This window comes from Zonotrichia albicollis, chromosome 4, assembly GCF_047830755.1.
Source record: "Zonotrichia albicollis isolate bZonAlb1 chromosome 4, bZonAlb1.hap1, whole genome shotgun sequence".
Classification (NCBI taxonomy): Eukaryota; Metazoa; Chordata; class Aves; order Passeriformes; family Passerellidae; genus Zonotrichia; species Zonotrichia albicollis.
This window is the reverse complement of record NC_133822.1, coordinates 62,213,355-62,234,982: the sequence shown is the minus strand read 5'-3', so window position 1 is coordinate 62,234,982 and position 21,628 is coordinate 62,213,355. Positions and strand designations below refer to the sequence as shown.

The following is a 21,628-nucleotide window of genomic DNA, read 5'->3' as shown; positions in this document are numbered from 1 at the left end:
CGTCCGAGCCGGCTGGCGAGCGGCGGCCGCGCTTCCCGCGCTGCCCGGGACGAGGGGCAAGGCAGGGCCCGAGCAGAGCAGCGCTGCTGAGGGCTCCCCGCCCCTTGTCGTTGACAGCGAGGCAGCCGAACCGAACCGAGCCGAGCCGTGCGCTGGGCTGGGCTGCGTTGGCAGCTGCGGTGTTACGGCAGCCCCAGCCCAGCCTGCCCGACCCCGTCCCGGACCCTGGCGGGCCGCGGCGCTCGCCGGGGCGGGCGGAGATGTTAGCCCGGCCCCGGTCCCGCCCCTGCCTCCGCCGGGAGCCGCTCGGAGCAATTCCCACGGCAACCCAGGCTCGACGCCCTTCCCAAACCCCGCCTCTGCTCCCCGCCCCGCCGCTCCCGCCCGGCGGCCGCCGCGGGTCGGAAACAGTCCGTGTGTAAACTCGACGTGTCCGGAAAGGTGCGCGCCGCTCCCCGCCTCGCTCCGTGCCCGGCCGCGGGGCGCGCCCGCCGAGAGCGATGCTGGACCCTTCCTCCAGCGAGGAGGAGTCCGATGAGCTGCTGGAAGAGGAGCGGCGGGACGTGCTGGTGGCGGCGGGCGGCGGCTCGCCGCGCTCGCTGCCGCAGCCGCCCCGGGACTCGCGGGGCAGGGAGGCCGGGGCGGCACGGGCAGCCAGCCCCAGCCCTTCGGTGCTGAGCGAGGGCCGGGATGAGCAGGAGCGCCTGCAGCGAGAGGAGCGGGAGAAGCGGCTCCGGCTGCAGCTCTACGTGTTCATCGCGAGGTGCATCGCGCACCCCTTCAACGCCAAGCAGCCCACGGACATGGCCCGCCGGCAGCAGAAGGTGAGCCCCCGCCTCCCCGCTCCCCTGCCCCGCCGTGTGCGCTCGTTCCCCGCGGGCCGTCCCGCGCCGTCCGTCCCGCCCGCCGGTGCCGCCGCCGCGCCGCTCCGGCCCGCAACAGGTGCGCGGGGCCGCGGCTCCGGCCGGCGCGGCGCGGGGAGCGGCTGCTGCAGGGCTGGGTGTCAGCGCGCCCTGCCCCGCACACACCCTCTGCTCAGAAACCCGTCCGTCAGCGGGGGTGAAGTCGTGTAAGTTTGTAGAGTTGCGCTCGAAGTCGCCGTGCGAAGGGTGCAGGAGCGCGGGGAGCGGGCGCGCTGGGGCCGGGCTGCACTGGAGGATTTATTCCTGCTTCTCGGCCGTGCCTGATGGGTGGAATTAAACCTTCCAGAGGTGCCTCCTGTCGCTCGCGTTCTGACCGTCTGTACCCAACCCGAGCAAATTAAGCCATGAAACACAGGTGAACGAGAAAACTATTTTGTTTCATGAATTACTGAGTGTTCTCTCTGTACGTAGAAGCAATCAACATGGGTGCTTGTGGTGATAATGACCTGCTAATGAAGATTGACCTAAGTTGTTCTCTGTGTCTTATACGTGAAAGACAAGCTTTTGAGAGCTGCAGGTGTGTGTAGGTATTTATGCTTATTCTCTCTTATTTTCAGCTGTTGAATACCTAAAGTTTTGGATTAAGGCATTACATTTCCAGATGACAACTTAAAAGCTCCGTTCTTGAAACGCTTGGTCTAAAAATTGTGGTTTTGCTTTCAGTTATATAAACAAACAAACTATTCCAAAACAAAAGAAACAAACAAAAACCCCGTTTTACATCACTTTCTAGAAGGACAGTGATAGGACACAAAAATTATTTAATTCTACGTGGCTTTTATGATTTTATACTTCCATATGTCTAAGGGTTTGTAAAATCCAGTTCTAAATGTTTTGGCATGACTGAAGTATGCCTTTTGTAGGTAATTGTGTTTAGTGAATTCTCAGACAAGTTAATGTGGCAACATAGTAGTAATAATAAGATTGTTTCCGGAAGATTATTTTGTTTTTATTAAGTGTTAGGTACTTAAACTCTAGAGCCTGAATAGAGACATTTTGTAAACAGAAAGCCAAAAACATCTGAAATAATAATTTTCAACCCACTGGAAATTCCCTAGCCAAACATGGAATCATCATAGAAATTATATTTTTAAGAGATAGCTGGATCCCTCTAAGTGTGACTTCCCACTGGACAAAGCCAAAGCAGACTTGATGTAGTGTTGGTATCAACCTAGGTTTAAGCAGGAGGCTCAGAAGCGTCCAGGGATGAGATCTCACAGCCTGTCTGTGTGACCTGCTCTACTGCTCCATTGCCCTTCTCTTGATTAAAGTTTCCTAATCAGCTTCCAAGTTGCAGCTTGTGGCCATCAATTGCAGAAGATACTGAGCATTTAGAAGTTCTCACTGATCTAAGTTACTAAGTATAGGAACTGTTTTAAAAATAACTACTGTATTAATTAGTTTTATTAATAAAATGTATGAAAAGAGATTACTGGTGTGCAGCAAATGCAGAAATAAAACTGTTGTGGATTTAGCTATGAGCAATGAACAGACTGATTGACAAAATTGACTTGATACCTACAATTAAATATTGCTCTTACTAATTACTATTTTTAAGTGAACTCTGGATTTTGCATTAATTGCTGTATGTACAAAGCTACTTTTGTCATATTTAGGAGTTCAGCTGCAGAACAAGGATGACTTGTCTTTTCCTGGTCAGGAAATAGTGTATTTAAATAAGGCATAACACAAAAAATAAGTCTTCTGAGGAGCTGCGCTTCTCTGTAGGCCTAATGAAATGCACATAACCATCCTTCCTCTTATTTGACAATTTTGTATGTATTACCCAGTAAATTATTGCATGTAGGGTAATAGAACTGGTCATGAGTTTTGAGAGTTCAGAGAACCTGCTTTGATAGTTTGGGATTGCTGAGAGATGTCTGAAGGAGCCCTCCTCATGTCTGACTTCTGTTCTCTGCCCTGCCCCGTGGCCTCCTGTCAGCCTTGGGAATGAGAGCGCAACCACCTGTCCTAAACCACGTCCTGAAGGACGACACTTTGGGAGGTGTGACAGGGGGTCTGGAGAAGAGATGACTGAGAGGGGACCTTGTCAATGGATATAAGTATCTGAAGGGAGGATGTCAAGAGGATGCTCTTCTTCATGGTGCAAAGTAGTAAGACAAGAGATGGCAGGCAGAAACTGAAGTTGCATCTGAATATGAGAAAGAACTTCTGTACTGGAGTATGAGGAAGAACTTCTTGACTGTGCGGGTGATTGCACACAGGAACAGATTGCCCAGAGAGGCTGTGGAGTCTCCCTGACTGGAGATATTCAAGAACCATCTGGATGCAATCCTGTGCCATGTGCTCTGGGATGACCCTGCTTAAACAGCGAGGTTGAACCACATGAACCACTGTTGCCCCTTCCAACCTTACCCGTTATGTGACTCATATTCTATGGGATAAAAGTGTATCTTATTTCCTGAATTAATTTTCTATCTGCTAAGATAGGATATGGACTTGATCTCTTGCTCTTTTGCTTCAGTTGTGACTTGTGTGACAGCATGTGACAGCATGTGGCTGGCTGTCCACTGCGAGCTGGCCTGAGCTTCCTTCCCTGTGTTGTGTCACTGGAGCTGTTGGCTGCAGCATGCCCTGTCCATCATGGGTTATCCAAGGTACGGTTTGGAATGAGAGCTGTGATGCTGTGTCATTTCAGCTTGTGAACTCCTTGTAGTGCTTTTGCACCAGCAGTCTTTCAAGAGCCTAATAATAGTATCCACCCTGCTTAAGAGCAGAAGTAATTTGTTCTTTCTGCCAGTTCATTTGGCATATTGCTGAGCAAATATTGAGGAATGCAATTTGCTTCCTTTTTAATGTGGAACATATTTTCCAGTAAGGGAATGAGATGGAATTCATATATCAAGTATCTTGAACTGCGTTGTAATATAAGTAAGGAATTGGGTTACAGTATGGCTGGCTTCTTATGTTCTTGCTTTAGTATCAAATTAAAATATACTATATGATATCTTTAAACCACCATACTTAACGACTCTGTTATAGTAATTAAAGGATTTTGAATGCAGGCAGTGTTTCACTCCTCTGTTGTCCTTTCTTCTTCCTTCTTTCTTCTTGCTAAGGAAAATTAGCTCTGCTGTATTGTGATAGATAAGGTTATCTAAAAAAGAAAATCAAACTTTAAGAAAAAACAAGAACTAGCATAATTTGCTGGAGTCCATCAATTCCACTATCTTGCTTTTAATGATAAATTCAACATAATTTAGCCCAGGGTTTGCTGTATCACATACTTTTATAATATGTCTCTTTGGTTTTTTCCTTAGTCTCTAGGATGCATATGTGATAGAAATGTTCTTTTTTTAACTGTTCAGAGTTAGTTGATGACCTGCTATTATATCCTATCTTACTTTGATTGCTGGTAGATTTTTGATAGAGAATGGGGAATAATCAAATATTAGCGGTGTGGAACGGAAGCATGGTGTTGTTTTTCGAGGTGAGGTAGCATATCCTGTTGAAGATGGAGTTAGCTCTACAGAGAAGGGCTAGTATTTAGGTATTTAGTAACATATTTTGAATAGGTATTTGTGAACATTTAGTCGTGTATTTTCCACCTTGCAGAGAAATATTGATGCATCATTACATATTGTTATTTTATAAAGCAAATTTTGTCTGTCCATAGTTTAAAGAGACTGTCACTTTTTTGTAGCTATCACTTTTTGATGAGTCACCTCAAACATATATCACCAAATTTTTCTTCTGCCTCTTCACTCCTCCTTGTTTCTAGTCCCAACAATGAGCAGACAATAGTTAGCTAAGCCCATTCCTCTTTCTTCTGTTCTCCTAGCCTAGCCAAACCGAATCTCAAACCACCAGATTGAGATTTAGTGAAAAAAATTCACTTGTCACTGTCTTCCATCAAGGGAAAGGGGTGTATGTGAACATATATTATATATATGAGTAGATATGTACTGAGTGATTAGATGATAACTGGTAACTGCTGTCCATACTAACCAGTTGTACACCCATATGTACCCACCCAGTTGTACTTAGTGAGTGTACAGAACCAAAGGCAGGTTCTGTATCTGGGAGGTGAATCAGAGTTAAAGTTCCTGGGGAAGAAAGGGACAGCAAATTGCGACAATTAACTCACAAAAAAAAAAAAAAAAAGATGTGTTTTCTGTTTTTCCTGTGTTTTTCTTTCTCAACATTTTAAAATTTCCTCTAGTAATCAAGTAGCCACACAGAAATCTAAGACTAAGGGAGAAGTAGCTAGGCTACTCCTAGGCTAAAAAAGATTTTTTAATGTATGAAAGGCTTAGTGCATCAGAGCTGATAATTCAAGTCTTGCTTTCATAGGTGATAGTATTAGAAGTAATTGAGAATTCATAACTGAGTTTACTTCCTGAATGCTTGATGACCTATTTTCCTTCCATTCCTTCTCTCCCATCCGGCTACTAAATCATGAGTAGATCAAAAGCATTGACTTCTAGCTAATTCTCAAAAGTAGGAGCAGTAATCAGTGATTCATTTTCATCTGAATTTTGTGCATTCATTCTTTCTTCTTTCTTGGACTTTATCTGTAAAGGAGAGGTTTATAATAATACTACATAACACTGTCAGGAAATACTGGTTATGGGGATAGACTTCATTCTCTGGACTGCAGTTTTATTCCCAGTGTTTGTCTTTGTTCTGTCTCAAGCCCTGTATCTCCTTGCTTTTGAGCTGATGGTATATATCTACTTATTTATTGGCTAAGCGTGTTTTGGGAAAGAAAAATTGTCTCTTGGCCTCTGAACATGCTTCATTAGATGTTGCTTTCTGCACTGCTAAGGTAGCAAGGAGAATACATCCAAACCCATTGTTTTCAGAAACTCTAGACACATTTCAGAGAAAAAAAGCATAGCTATAAAACTTGTTCATCTGGTCAAAATTCTGCTAAAGATCTTTCTAGGAACATGTCTTCCAATTCTACCTTCATTGCTTACTTTACAAATTTCAGTTCTTTTTGTAGTGTTATAGAAAGTAATTTAAAATCAAGTTTATTTCATTATTTTTCCCCATAGTACCTTGTCATTGTGCTCTAAGCTGTGTATAGATTTTATTTTCAGTCAAATGAGTACAGAGAGTTCCGGTAAATCCTGTCAAAACCCATAATAGGGTAGCCTACAGACCTGTCTACATGTTGAGGCAAGGTTATTCACAAATAGATCTTTCTACCCCTGTGAGAACCAGCTGTTTGGGGAAGAAGTTGGTTTTGCCTGCAGTAGGAAAGTTGGTCCCCATGGGCGATTGAATCAGCCATGACCGAAGAAGTACTGAAGGGTGATGAGAGAAGCAAAACTTCCTAGTAATCAGCACCACTTCAGAAATGACAACCCATCAGAGTTCTGTTTTGATCTGAAATTCTTCTTCTGGCCCACCAGCTCAGCATTGATCAGTGTGGCTTGGCCAGGAGCTGGCGGTGTGCTGGGAAAACCACGTGTTGGTAAACAGCTGTGTAATGAAGTGAACACGTTTGGACAGTCTGCAAACCTCTCATGGTCGACTGTGATGAAAAATTTATTACTCTCTTCTTTTGTCTGCTTTTTTTTCTTTGTTTTCAATGCCTGTTTTACCCATACTTGCCTTTGAAATTTGAGTAGTTATTATTATTGGATGGGACAATTTTATTTTTTGTTTTCTGAATGCATGACCTCAGATTCTTTTTTTCTGTCACCTGCACAGTTTGACAAATGTGCTAACTCTGTTGGCAAATACCCCATTCAAAGTGCCTGTGGAAGACTAATTTTTAGGGCTTTTTTCTACAGGGGAGCTGACAGGAGGAAAGTTTGAAGGATCAGTTGATTGCCACCCTCTCTTCAGGGACTCTATGGGGGAATTGTCTGGCTGGGCTGCCTTGCATTTCTAAGCCCTTTGCAGCTGTTATTCTCAAGCATTTTGTCTGTCTGAACTGGTGTAAGTGGTGATTGAGAGGCAGAAATACCAAATCAACTCATCTTGCCTTTAATACTTTCTCAGACATCATCTGTGAAGTATACTCACTGATGCTGTGGAATAACAAAGCTGGGGAAAACACTTTTTTCCTCTCTGAACCACACTGCTTTACCTGCCCGAGGTGCAATGTATCAAAATATCAATTATTACATGCTGTCTTTACCTGTACACTATTGCCAGAACAGAAAATACTGTTTAGTTGCGAGTTTACTATTTATTGAGCAGTGTATTTCTGTCATAGCAAATTTTTAGTTTTTTCCCCTTGCTCCCCCATGCAAACCTGTTGTCACCATTTCATGATTGGGGACACTACTAACCAATTGCCTTTCCATTTTCATGCTGGTTATTAGAGTCGGTTTTTCTCTTTCTGGCTTTGCACCATTTCTTTTTAATACTAGTGAATATTATCCTGAAGTTGCTTTCAGTATGTATTGGTTTGCTTTTTTAATGTACCTTTGTATTTGTGTTCTACTTTCCCATTATCCTTGTTTTTACCTTGTGTGTAGATGTCCCTTACTTTGCCAGCTTAACATATCCCTGCCTCCTGCTGCTTCCCTTGCTGCAAGTGGAGAGCTGATAGCTCAGGGACAAGACTTGCTTTAGTGACCCAAGAGGTGTCCCTAGAGGAGATGGGATGGTGTGTTTGTGGTCTGCTAGGAACGTGCTTGCCTCTCCACCTCGCCTCTGCTCATTGAGGGGTGTGTTTTGGGGTGTTTGTCTTTATGCCTTGACTCTGCTTCGCTGTTTAGTTGTACTGAGCCCCAGTTCGTATGTTGCTCTCTCTGAACCAGATGCCAATCTCTAAGGCTTTTAAACGTTTAATCCTGTTATGAATAAGAATCTTGACTAGGCCAATATTCAAGCAGCAATAAATTTATTATTTAATATGGTAAAGTATGAGCAATACAGTGCTGGGTACAGTGGGGGAAGTTTTCCCTCCAACTGCACACCAATAATTGATGGTTACAGGTATTTATAGGGGTACTTATCAGTTTTTTTCAGCAGTTTCTATTTCCAGTCTTTTATTCATCAACAATTTTTACTCCAAATTATTACATCACAATTCTATACACTATTGTGATTTTAATTTCTCAGGATGTATCTCAAAGGAGTATCCCCAGATGGTGACGGTCCAGTTTCTGAAAGAAGAAAGATGAATTCCATCTGGTGGGGATTCCAGCTCCCCAGATGTGTCTACCTTTTAATTGCAGAGACTATAAATCTCATAACAGTGAAGTCCTGCTTCCCTTTGGTCAAAACCATAAACCCTTGAGGTGATGTTCATCTTCCTTTCTCAAGCTGTTTTTCTCTGCTTCAATAAGGCGTGAGATAAGCATATTTCCTTTATATATATTCCAAAGCTATAGTTTCAAGGATACAAGTAACATTCTAAAGTTATACTTCAAAAGGTTATTATTGCAGAGCTTTTCATGGATTAAATGCAAGCAAAAGGCAACATCTTTAACACCTTAATTCCAATGCTCCTAAATCAACCAGGGTTAATTGCAAACAAAGATAGGTTCAAAGGCCTTTTTCCATGCTTTATTTTCCTCAGTTATTATTAGAATCGCCTGTTTGTACCTGCCACGAAACACAGCTTTGCATCTCACAATCCTGAAGTCAGTTTTCGTATAGAGTTTTTTTGGCCCATTAGCTGCAAACATGCCTCCTATATTTATTTCTTTCCAAGTTGCTCCCCTTGCTGCCAGCTGATGGCAGTGGCACACACGGGTCTGGCACTCAGACTCTCTGGGATGTCTGGCTCTTGCCATTCGGGATGGGAGGCAGGGTGAGCAGCAGAGTCTGCTCAGGTCCCCCTCATTTGCCTAGTGCCTGTCTCCAGTGCCCATTCCTGCCTAGAAGTGCTGGCACTGAATTGAAAGCAGCCCAGTTCTTGTGCATTGCAGCTGATTCTCCCAGGTTTCAGAATAGCAGCTGTGAAAAGGCAGTTTTCAGTTTGTTGCTGTGTGTGGGAAACCCTGAGCAGCAGGAGAAATAGAGTGTTTGCATGTCAGTACCAGGCTGCATCAGCTTAAGCTTGCATTTTGAAGGTTATTTTCTCAGCCATAAGCATTGAAGGCTTTTCATTTTGTATTTAAAACTCCCTAGAAGTTGATGGTACTTGCTCAATAGAATTTATTTCCAGTTCTTATTTATTTTGCAGTGAGGAGATAAAGCATATGCTTCTCTTCAAGTGTGACTGCTTGTATGCATGAGTTCAAGAATGTTCTTGAGTGTTTTTCCTGTCAGGAAGGGGAAAAGCATTAATTAATAGCATTGTAAAGAATGAACAGAGCTACAGTGAGTACTTCTTTAAATATGTGACCTGGTGAATCAAAATTAGAAAAAGAGAAAGTGATTATACAAGAAATTTTTTGCAATTTTGTTTCAATTTTTTTCTTAACCATTAATTATTCATTTGTGTTCAATTGTCTTGTCTGTAGGGTTTTAGAAATAGCGGCTGGCAGCTTCTGTGTAATGAAAGTGCTGGAGGGACACAGTGATAGACACAAAAAGAATCCTTAGGGTAATACTTTGGGTAGACTTGTTTGGGCTGTAGACAAGGATGTGGAAGGAAGGACAAATACACAGGGCATAAATGAGGCTTCTGAAGAGATGGTGTACATCTACAGTGATTAGAGAAGAAATAGCCACCAGTGATGGAGAGTTTCATGGACTAAGTTGAAGCTGTTGAGAAAGTGTATGGAACCAAATTAATTTGGGAGTAGAGTAACTGTTCAGCAAGGACAATGACAGAGTTAAAGAGGAATGAATTTGTAGCAGAGAAATCCATTGGTCATGAGAGTTATGCTTTTCAGTATTAAACAGAAATGAAGGAGGAATATCTTGGGGAGTGAATTTGCAAGAAAGAGATTGGTCTAGAAAAAAGGACAATGATTAAACTGGTAAATAAGGGAATAGTCTCAAAATCCATGCTAGTGTAATACAGAATTGCTAGGACGAAGACCTGGTGAGAAAAATGGTATGCAGAAGTTGGACTGCATGAAAATCAAAGCAGTAGCATATAGTGCACTGGGGAAAACTTTTTTCTGGAGAAGGTTTGAGTTGTTTTATATGTTTAGATTTTTCTAATGGTGAATTCATGAGTTTTCTTTTTCTAAGAAAAAATTCACCTTCAGGCAGTCTACGCCAAATGTTTATCTTGCTGGCTTTTGCTGGGAAACATCCCCAGTTTGTGCCTATTGCTCATAAATTCCTTGATTTATTTGTAAATTATGTATTCTGAGGCCTTGCAGCAAGGTTATTTCTTACTCAGAAGTGTTCTACAAATGCTTTTTCCACTCCAACTATTTAATATACCACATACATATTATTGCTAAAATATTTATATTGACGATTTAATTTTTTTTATTATTTTGACCTTCTTATGGATAGAGCATAGGCAAAAAGAAATAAAAAAGGTAAGAGGTTGTTTGATATAGATCTGATATTAAATCATAGAAATCAGTTCACCTTTCTCTTCCTTCCTACAGTGCCATTAATAGGCAGAGGATTTTTCAGTCTTTTACCTGTGGGGATTTAAGAGTAAATAGTGATAGTATGTTGAGATGGAAGTTAACAAACTCCGTTAGAATTTTTTTATTTGTAGTAATATTCAGCTAGCTGTTGGAGTATTTGCCTGAATGGACACTTGGATTCTGCTTGCAGTGACTTAACTCCAAATGCAGTGTCATTCTCATAGCCGCACATGTGCTACACACAGTAGGGATTCTGAGCATACTGGTACATGGTTATGAAGCAGCTAGATGTGTTTTAGCTTAAATACTCTATGATACAAGTTATGAAAATCTTGTTTATATGACTTTGGGTTCTTTTCAGTATACTTTGTCTCCCACATTAATTTACTTTAGAAACACTTCTTGAAATTAAGGACAGCTTTTAAAGTTGTCTTTCTCTGCCATCCAAAGTTTTTAGGTACTTAATGTTTAGGTACTTAATAACTTCATATTCTCAGGGCTTTTTCTGTGATAATAAATGTTACAAAATTATATAAATTGTACATAAAGCTATTATAAGACTAACTATGTTTTGTGAATAAAAGCCTTCTTTTTTATCACCTGGAATATAAACACCCAAATATCCTACAGTGGAAAGCTGAAAATTACAGGATCCAGCTGTGTGTGCATATATATTGATGTGTTTTGCTCCTGTGTTGCTGAAAAGGAAGTATTGTTCTTAGCTGTGCAATGTAAAGCTAATCTGTTTGTTCTGCAGATCACAGACCCACTGATACCAGACTGTGCCAGTGTTTCAGTGTGTGGCTCTCTCACACACCCTGAGTGTAGGATGTACCTTACAGGACTTCTGTTGGAGCCAGATGAAAGTTTGTTTGTCCCCTGTTTGCCCCCACTACCCACAGCCCGAGGTGGGGAATTTTAAAACCTCTTTCCTTGTTGAATTGCCCGCAAGGTCAGTGGCGTGCTGTGAGCAGAGCTGCTGTGTCTTTGCTTGACTCTTCCTCAAACTTTAATTGGAGCAACTGGATTACACCAGTCTTTCTGCTGCTTTAGTATACCTTACTCTCTGTAGATGAAAAAACCTGCGTAGGAAAGAGGAGTATTATTTCTTAAAATAATAAAATTATTCAGGTTATTACTAAACCTCTAGCTATTTTATGTATTCTGGATATTTAAACTTTAATGATTTATTAACCCATTGACTGCTAACAATGGGTTTGATCAGAACTCAGTCCAGAATGGCCTTCAAGAGGCCACAGAGGTGTGATAAAATCAGCAAACTGGGTAAAGCTTCCATACATGACCCACTTGGTGTATTGCAGGCTGAGTCTGTTACAAGTGCACTTGACTACAGAAAGCAGCACAAATGGGTACGAGACTGTATGGGCTGGTAGCTTCTGTTTCACTGTACAGATGCACTTTTCTGGTGTCACTCTGCTTGCCAGTGTAGATGTGACTTCAGAGAGTCAGAGAGATTTAATATAAAGCAATTAATACAGAGTCAAGAAAGAGAGATGGAACCTAAATGAGATAAATAGCACAACAGGGACGAAGAGTCTCCTTTCTGAGCCATTAAAGCAGGACAGCATATGCAATGCAAACATAAAAACAGCTGAAATAACAAAGTAATAAGAGTCTTGCTATGTCTGAAGTTAATTAAGGGCAACAAACTGCCCCTAATTACTGAAAGTGTGGGCTTCTCAGCAAAGCTGCCTGGGATACTAATTAAAAGAACTGATTATAAGAAATAGAATGAATAATTAATGACTAAGAAATGGTTTTCAAGAGTATCTTCAGAGAGCAAATAATGTGCCCTTGGAAAATATTGTGACACACTGAGCCATCCCCTGAATCTAATCCTGGAGATAGACCTGAACTGACTTGCAAGTTTGCTGTGCTTATGCTTTCTAGTGCTGAGGCAGGGACTAATAGGGGCAGAATGACAGGTAAAATAGGAATAGTATTACCATTTCAATATCAAATGCTCTCTTCAACTGTTTTCTTAATGTAGGACTTTAGCAGAACCTGCTTGTGAAACAAGCCAGCGTAGTGCATTCTGTTTCAATGGTTGGCTTTGCAGTAGCTCCCTGCTCACAGAGCTGAGAGAGGTCTGTGGTGCTTGCAGAGGCCCTCTGGGGAGCATCCTCTGTGTTGATCAGTAGCATGTGTGTCTGTAGCAACTGTTGGCTGTCAAATGTATGGGCCACCAAATGGACTGTGATTTTTCAATGTCCTTGAAAAGACAGCAATATGGAAATTACATCTGACAGAATAAAAATTGAAAGTTTAAAGATTTATCTCCTTCTTAAGCTCAAATAATAAGGCTTTTTTTATCCTAAGCAGTTCTTTAAAGGGGCTAATCAGGGGTAAAGTTTTATCCAGGCATCCATTTGGGTATTCCCACCTAATTGGCACTCCTTAATTTATTCATTTGAACTATTTTTAATAGCCTTAATCCTCAATTACATTGACACATATATAGAAATTTAGATTAGGAATAAATAAAAATAAATGCTTGGAAGCATTAAACCCTAGGAGCAATTTCCTGTACTGGTTCTAAGTCTCTGCTGGAGGCTGAGGTGGGAGGCTGCAGGTACCCCAGAGTGCTGGGGTGCCCATGAAGGGGACATGGGTCTGGGCAATCAACCCACTGCTGTGTGGTGTCCCTCTGAGACAGATGTGACATTTAATTCTCTATGATTGATCTGTGATCATTGTAGTGAGCCCCTCTTTATGTAGGATTCATGTTCACAGAGGGACAAAACCCAGAACTGAAATACCCATGTCCTTTGGAGCGTCTTTTAGTTGTTCTGAGCTTCAACAGATTCATCAGGATGTCCTTGGTCCCATGAGGTTGTGTGTTGCAGTGAATTGATTAGTATCTGTTTGGTCCCATGAGGTTGTGTGTTGCAATGAATTGATTAGTATCTGTTTGGTCCCATAAGGCTGTGTGCTGTAACTCTGAATGTGTTCACATCCTGGAAGAAGGATGTGAGCACAGTTGACTCCTGTGTGCTCCCAGTGAGACCACGATCCATGGCAGAGGCAGAAAGCCATAGGTACCATGGAAGGGGATTAGAATGAGTGCTGTACTGCACGTTGTGATCTCATTAGTTTTAAAGTTACGATTAAGCGTAAAATACTGAAATAGAAGTTACTTAATACTACTGCTTTTTCAGAAATGTCTTATTTGGTCTTTTAATTGTACTAGAACTCGTAAATTGTCATTTAATTTATTTAAAAACAAGCATCACACTCCCAACCCCCCAAACCAAGCCAATAAATCCAACATCCCAAACCCTGCAGATCTGTATTTCTGCCTTGGCTTTTGTAGCTTTTTCAAAGACAAAACTACTAAACCTTGTAGTAAGGAAGCAAAGATGTTTCATATGAATTGTGTTAAAAATAAAGATTTTATTTTTTTTATTAATATTGAGCTTTTAGAATTGATCTGATTCCTGAGGGCTAGGCTAGAGTTCATTCTGTTGAAATGAATACACTGAATTTCTAGTATTCTTTTTCTGTTCTTTAAGTTTCACAGGCATAAGACTTAAATATCTATTTGATTTTATATTCAGGATGGATTTGTACCTTGGCTGCAGACATTTGCTTTGAAAGCATACCTGTTCTCAGTGTGAAGGATAATTTGTTTTCCTAATTTGATTGAATTTGTGAGTTTTTTCCTGTAGTGGAAAAATAACGAGTTCAACAGGAAAACAGCTATCTCAATTATGCAGCTTAAAAAAATAGTAAGAAAAAATTCCCCTCCTGCACTGCACAGCTGTAGAGGTAGTGCTTACCTTTTACTCAGCCTGACTTTTTAGTGAGGCTGCAGAGCGGCCAACATAGCCATCATAAGTCACTTTTTAGTGACTAATTGATCTATTTTAAAATTGATCTATTTTATTATTAGTAGTGATGTGGTTAGGCTGAAACAGCTGTTTCATACTGGTGGTCAGACTAGCACTGCCTCAGTCAGTGCTAATAAGATAAATGGGGTAATGCCTATTGACTGTAATAGCTGGAGTAATGTGTCTGCTCAGAGATTGAGTGGAGGTGTGAGGAGCTGCAGCTCTGAGCAATACGGATGGTCAGTGATGCAAATCCATTTCTGTCTATAGTTCTGGAGAGCCTGGAAAATGGACAGGATTGCATAATAACATCAGAATAAGATAGCTAGCCTCTAACCTTTACTTTCTGAAAGGCTGAAGGATTCAGGGAGAAAATCAGTCATTTTGTCAATGGGATGAACCCATCCTTGGAAAGGATGTGCATTCGTGTGTCTAAGGCACATGTCAGATATCATGTACTCACCACAGCCATTCATATGAATAAGTGAGCAAAACAGTACTTAAGGTACCAAAATTGAAAACCATCTCAAATACTTGTAAGTAAATACTTGTAATGCTTGTAATGTAAATACTTGTAATGCTTTCTAATTTTGGGCCAAATAATTTTAAGCCAAATAAAGCATTGAAATAATATGTTGTTTGTTTGTTTGTTTTTTTCTGTTGCATGTGCAGTCAATGCAGAAGAGTGAGAAAGATCAAGATGGACTAAACAAATCCTGTTTTGAGGAGGATTTGCTTGTCTGAGTTAGGGACACCATTTCTGATGCAGTAGCTTCTAAACAGTTTAATGTCTGTATTTGAAAATTGTGTTCATACAACTTAGGAAACCAAAATAAGGGTTTTTTGGAAGCACAAATAGGAGAGCTGTAGGTTTTCCCTCAATATATTGTATGAAAGCAAGTATTTTATTCCCCTGCCAGTTCACAGAATTCTTTTTGAATCACCAGATAGTTACCAGGGGACACATCTGCTGCCAGACAGCTCAGCTACTGTATTTTTGCCTTTGACAGAACATGTAATAAACCAGGCTGACAAAGCCTCTGTGCCTCAGGTACACCAAGTAAACATGCTGGCAAATATCATAGCTGAATGAAATTTTGGATTTGCTATAGGATGGTAAGATTATATTGCAAAATTACTGGAAAGCTGATGAATGTATTCAGCACACAGACAAATTACTGTGTATCGTACTTAAAATGCAATGAGAAGGGACCTCCTGGGTTGAGTCAGTCTCATGACCAAAAATAAGACATCTTGTCTCTTTTAGAAGCACATGAACTTTCACTTAGTAGGTGTGGCTACTGTTTTTCCTTACTCTAGTAGTTGTGAGACTTTTGTTTCCCGGACAAATGCATTTGGATGTTTGGTTTATACCCAGTTCCTGTTCTGTCGGCTCTGCCCTTCAGATGTAATAACAGCTTTTCCTTCCTGAAGGATTTAGTAGAGGGTGGCGTCTCATTCTCTATATGAAACAATCCAGGTCTGAACCGTCCCTCAGGCAGTAGTCTCTCTTCGTCTCTGACTATCCTAACTGTCTTTATCTGTAGGTTTTGCAGCTGGAATTAATGCCCCCTTGTTCTCATGTCGCATGAACATGGTGCCTGGAGTGTGCTAAGGCAGTGCGTCTGAGTCTTCAGTTCAGAGCAGCTGAGGAGAACAGAAATATTGCAGAAATTGTTGTGAGTCCTGGCCTGAAGTTTGGGATGCTGAATGTCACTCCAATTATGTTACCACAGCTCCTGTGGTGGCTGTTTTCCAGTACATCTTTTTATCCAGTACATTTTTTTAATCCACTCTGTGTGCTAGTGCATCCCAGCTCTGAATGCTAATATCAGTCTTCAGATTCAGAATATTTGTAGTCATGTTCCTGTTCTCTCTGCCAACAACGTGGAAACACTGTATTTATAGTCAGTTTTCAGCTACTTTCTATTTCTCCTTTAACAGTTACCTTCACATTTTTGGAGTATTTTTTCCCTTTGTGACAGTATCTCCACTGTGTAACTGTTGTCTAGATAAGATCTACAGCCAGAAAGCAAGAGTAAAAAGAAAACAGATTTCTTGATTTTTATAATCTTTTAAATTATTGTGGTAAATTTGCAACTTTTTAATCCTTCCTATTCTGGGTCAGTTATTACTCCATTACTCTTACCCTGATTCTAACCTTATTTTTATATCCTTGTCCTGTGGAGTCTGTGCTTCTCTGCATATAGATACCTGCTGCCCTCTTTTGGGAAGGAGGATACTTTGGTCAATGCTGGACAGCTTTCAGACTCTTTAGAAGAGTTTGCATACTGTCTCATTCAGGTCTCTCAGCTCTTCAGATGACTGAATTGACTAACTCTTCTTAATTCCTTGACATAGTGAGTAAATTACCACTTCTCAGTTTCCAGGCTAAAGAGATCTTCCTGACAAAATACAAACTACTGAGACCAGAGTTGTGTTCAATAACCATGCCTATCAGCAAGCTCTCAAAATAATTAAGTGCTGTGGTGATAAAGAACAAAACGTGTTCAGTGGCACAATTTGTATGAATTCACTTGCAGTGTTGCTGTGTTCTAATTTGTTTTTAGCCCAACTGCCATCAATAGTCTTGAGTTCCTGGTTGTCCAGTAAGGTTCTAAAAAGGCTGTTCCTGGCATTCTGCCTGGCTACATTTGGCACACTGCAGAGCAGAGTTTACAAAACATCTGTTAGGTCAAGTGTTTTGTTGACCACAGGAGGTTAAAGGGTGAGGACATCCTGATTTCTCTATCAAATCTGTATAGACTTGTGCATTTTCACTATACTTTTGCATATGACTTGAATGCTTGTAGCAGTCATGTGCAGCATGAATAACATGTATAACAGCAGTATTTGGAGTTGATCCTTCCCTCTAAAATGTTGAGCCAGTGTTTTTGTTTTGCAACCCATTGGCATGTATATACACGAGTTTTCTGTGCAACAGAAAACACAGACTGGTGCTTCCTTCCTAACTTTCCTTACTTTGACACCACAACTTTGTGGTTGAATAGAGTACAAGAGTGAGTTACTTATGGCCCTGTGTCATCTTTTATTCTGCCTGTAGTGTGGCAATTCAGGCATCTCCCAGCATTGGATACTTGCAAGAACCTTGGCTTGTCTGCCTTACTCCTACTCAGCACTCCTAAGTAATAATTTTAGGAAAAGCTGTTACAAAGTATATACTGTGGGTTTTTCTGAAGGTCAGTCATTTTTTCTGTGCTTCTTGAGAATGCTGCTTGTGCTGGGGACCAAGTGAATCACTTTGACAATCTTGGTCTTATTCCTCTGAGATTTAACTGAACAAAGTTAAGCAAACCTCATTCACCACAGCTCTTCCACTTTTCACACTCCTCAACTGTACTGGATTTTATGGAATGGCATATATGTCTTTTGGTTTAGGCTTGTGTTGTCTGGTCCTTTGCACCAGAAGGAAGAAAAGCTTTAGAAAGGGGAAAAGATCCTGCCAAATTAAGTTGGTTATCTTGGTAGAAGAGCGGAGAACTGGGAGTTAGAGGAAGGAATAAGCTCTCTCTCTGGAAGCTCTGAGTTTTGTATGCTTCAATCCTTCATCATTATGCCTTCTGTGCAGAACAGGAAGAATATCAAAGTATTGCTTCTCTACTGTAACTTTGAAAATAATAGAAATACTGAAAGTTGGGTTCCATCTGAAGTTTGGAAAGGAAATTGCATCTCTGGGATGTCAGACTACCCCCTAGCTGACAGTGCTATGTGGTAAGTGTGAGCTCAGTTCCTCTGACACGTACGTAATCACTGTGCCATTTTCTTTCTGTGACAGTGAGAGAGATGGAGATCTGGTCCTGTTCTGTTGTCTTTTGGTTAGATACATAAACTACCAGTCCAGTGTATACCAAAGCTTTTTTAGGCAACTTCTGCGTGATTGAAGATAAAAATTTATTCCTGACTTAAACTGGGAAGGTTGGGAGGCTTTCGGCCAATTTCCTTTCATTGTTTCCTTCATACATCTGATGTTATCTGGTCTGCCGTCATGTTGTTAAATGTGTGCGCTGTCCTGGAGCCACTTAACCTTTTCTCCTTTGCCCATATGCTGTGCCCTGCTCAGGCCCTGGCCTTCAGGGGACTCGAGCAGGGAAACTTCTGTGGTTCAGAGGGGTTTTGCACAAGTAGATGCTCTGTGAATATACTGTGAAGTTGTAACTAAGAATTTATGGGGAGTAATAGCTTTAAGACTATTTTATCCTTTTCTTTTTTTTTCTTTTCTTTTTTATCTTTAAGAAGGGAACAAAAAAATGGTCACACTGCTAAGCTCTAATTAGAGTAGCTTTAGAGAGACCTGCTTGATTTGCCTTTTGAGCTCTGTGCTCTGTCAGGTAGGTTTTGATCAAATGCTTTCCTGCCAGCATTCAGTTGTTAGTATTCAGTATAAGTTAGTCACCAGTGAATTATGGTCTGTGATATGGTCCAGGTCCCATTGCTCTAGTTCTTTTCTCTTTATTGATTTCCATTCTCATTTTCATTATTGTCCTGGTCTCTCACTGCGTGCTTCCTAGTGCTTTTATTTTGTAGCTTTTCAGAATGAATGTCCATGAGTCATGATTTGAAATAAAATGCTAATAATGACATTATGCAACACTTTGAAATAAACATTTCTGAGATTGTTCCTTTTAAGTGGTAGACTTTGAGAAAAATCATACCACTTTGCAATGATAAGGCAGTAGGAATTAGAAAAAAAGAACAGGCTGGTAAACTTTAACATTTTAATTTAAATACCTCCTTCTTGAATAGGTTTGCCAGCATCAGGAAGAGTGAGAAAATTTCCTGGGCCATTTCCTTTAAGCAGAAATTAAATCATAATTGGTGCAGAATTAAAAAATATGTAATTATATGGTTTTCCTAATATACACAGATCTGATTAATGGCTGAATAGTGTTGTGTCCCTTTTCACTGTGGGTTTCTGTCTTTAGGAGTGTGCAAATGTTAAATGCTAGCTCCCCAAGTTGTCCAGAGGGACATAACATGGTATGGCCATAGAGCCAAACATTGTGTTCAAATAGGTAAATTTGAGCATGGAGTATTGTGATGTGAAAGCTTGCCAATTTTTGACTGTTTCTAGTCAGTTGTTGGGTCTATAGTTCTGGGTTTGTTTCTAAACTGAGAGATTTCTACATAACTCTGTTTCAGTGGTTTCCTTCTCCCTGGAAGTACTGCTTTTTAAAGACCTACTGATGAATGTGGGAAACACTTCAGATAGAAGTTTATGTGTCTCTTTTCTTTTCTTATCTTTACAACTCTCTTTACAGTTCTCTTGAAAGTGAGACCACAGAATGCAGCTGCAACTGAAGAAGTTTCATGATATGCTTTGCAGAAATACAACTCCCATCCTCACTGCTGTCTTTTAATGAGATCATGTAATATGAATACTGTAATTTTTATAACTATTTTTCAGGAGTCTAAGTATTGGCACAGGAGTCAATACATGGCATAAGGATAGGCAGATGAGAGGGGGAATAATTTGTTTTAGGGAGGCAATGTGGATTTTCCCTTCCTGATTGTGGTGAACACGCTTGCTTGAATGTTTTGACTATGGGGAAAACTTTAGAAGCATTAACAAAGAAAAACTCTTATTTGGCAAAATTTTCCAGAACTAAGCATACTTTTAGTTTGGGAAGTATAGTGTTTCCTAGTAATTGGTATTTTTTTCCAAAATCAATTTATATGGTTTTACTTGTTTTGACAATGGTGCTGCTGAAGGTCAGACATGAATAAGAGGAGCCTCTCAAACTCTTCACTCTTTTAGCTCTTCTGCTTTCAAGATACTAATTTAGTAAAATTAATAGGAATTACAAACCTTATGGTGGTTGGGAGCCTGCTGTAAAAATAAAATCCATTGTAAAGAAGAGACAAGCATCTAAAAGACTTAGGTGAGTTATACAGTGGTATCAAGCATTAGTTGTCTGAGGCAAATCTGCTGTTATTTGCCTTAAAAATGCCTGTTGAGCTAATAAGCAGCTCAGTTTAGCAATTCCTAACTGGCCTGTAATTTAGGAGCACCTGGAAGTGATGAAAGGACTTCAGTGCTATTTGAGTGAAGTCATACCAATATCAATGCACTGAAAATTAGGTGTGTGATGATGGCAGCCCACAGTCAGATTGTAAAGTATCTTCTTTTTTTGATATTTCATTCCGCCTCCTGTTTAGAAAGGGACATGTTTGTGAATCCGCCTTACAAGGAATTGTGGATTTTTGAAAGATGTGTTCATTTTGAAGGAAAAATAATTTACTATTCTTATGTGTATACAAGATTTCTGGGTGGTGGAGAAGAATACTTGGCTTTAAACCAGATGGCTCATGAAGAATGTGAATTTATTCTTTAACATGTGACTCTGAGATTTCACTGTATATAATCAACATAGTCATCAATCTTTTTTTGAATTTATTTTAGATAACACTGTAGCAGTTGTTTGTAGGAGCAATATGATTTGGTTAAATATGCCTGAAAGTCCTTGTTGTTAGAAGTTAGAAATTTAGGCTGAATTTGCATGGCTCTAGAATTTAGCTGAAATGGAGATCAAATCCTGGAGGAAAATTCCTTGTCAAAAGATGAGGCAGTGTTTACAAAAGGCTCACAGAATACTGATTTATTTTGCTTATTTGTCTGTTGTTCAATACTAATTATGATTAAATAATTCATTGTCTATTATTATTAAAAAGGGTTTGGTTTTGGTTTGTTTTTTTTTTTTTTTGCTTACACAGAACCTTATTTTCTAAAGTAAGAGAAGAACTGTTCCTTAAGTGTTAGCTCCCTTTAAGTGTGGATTTTCCACAAATTCTGGATTATTGTGGATGTTGTGAGCATGCTGCTGCCTTGTCATGATGCCAGAAGCATCTGTTATTTTTGGGTAATAAAATGTTTCACTTTCAGAATATTTTTTAACCTGTGATGATGTATCAGGATGGAAACTGAGAGATGTAGAGTTTTGTGTCAACCTCTTTAGTGATTGTACAGTTTTTTTGTTCTACATGCAGTAAATGAGTCTGAGTGCTTTACTCTATCATGCACTGTAACCACTCTTCATATATTTCACTAATAAAATAATGGAAAATTTGGAGGGAATATGCTATTTATTGTAAAATAAAAAATCTTCCACATAGTAGGATTATTTCCCTCACTTCATACACAAAGAGGCTTTATTCTCACATGCTGTAATGTCAAACTGGCATTATTGTTGTGGATGCAGTCAGTGACTCAGAAATGAATTAGCTAATTTTCAGTCCTGTATTTGGCTGAAGTGATGAGTTTGCACATGCAAGCAGACAAGTTTGGGAAGGCAATATGTAAATTTGGGCACCCTTATCTGGACTCCTATTTAGTCAGGGGTTATTTGGTCAGCAGAGACAGCTGTGCATCAGTTCTTTCATTAGGACATCTACTCATCTGGGACAT

At 40.4% G+C, this 21,628-nt stretch overlaps 1 protein-coding gene across 5 annotated transcripts in view; it reads left to right on the top strand.

The window, feature by feature from the left end:
- Positions 1-271: 271 nt before the first annotated feature.
- CADPS2 (calcium dependent secretion activator 2) overlaps positions 272-21,628 on the top strand; it is a 287,443-nt gene continuing 266,086 nt past the window's right edge. For 2 of the 5 annotated variants that reach the window (XM_074539967.1, XM_074539966.1), the window contains exon 1: positions 272-824. In XM_074539967.1, coding sequence (XP_074396068.1) covers positions 501-824 — 324 coding nt within the window. In that variant the 5' untranslated portion in view covers positions 272-500. The remainder of the gene's footprint in view (positions 825-21,628) is intronic. The other 3 variants (XM_074539969.1, XM_074539968.1, XM_074539970.1) reach the window with 3 other exon arrangements.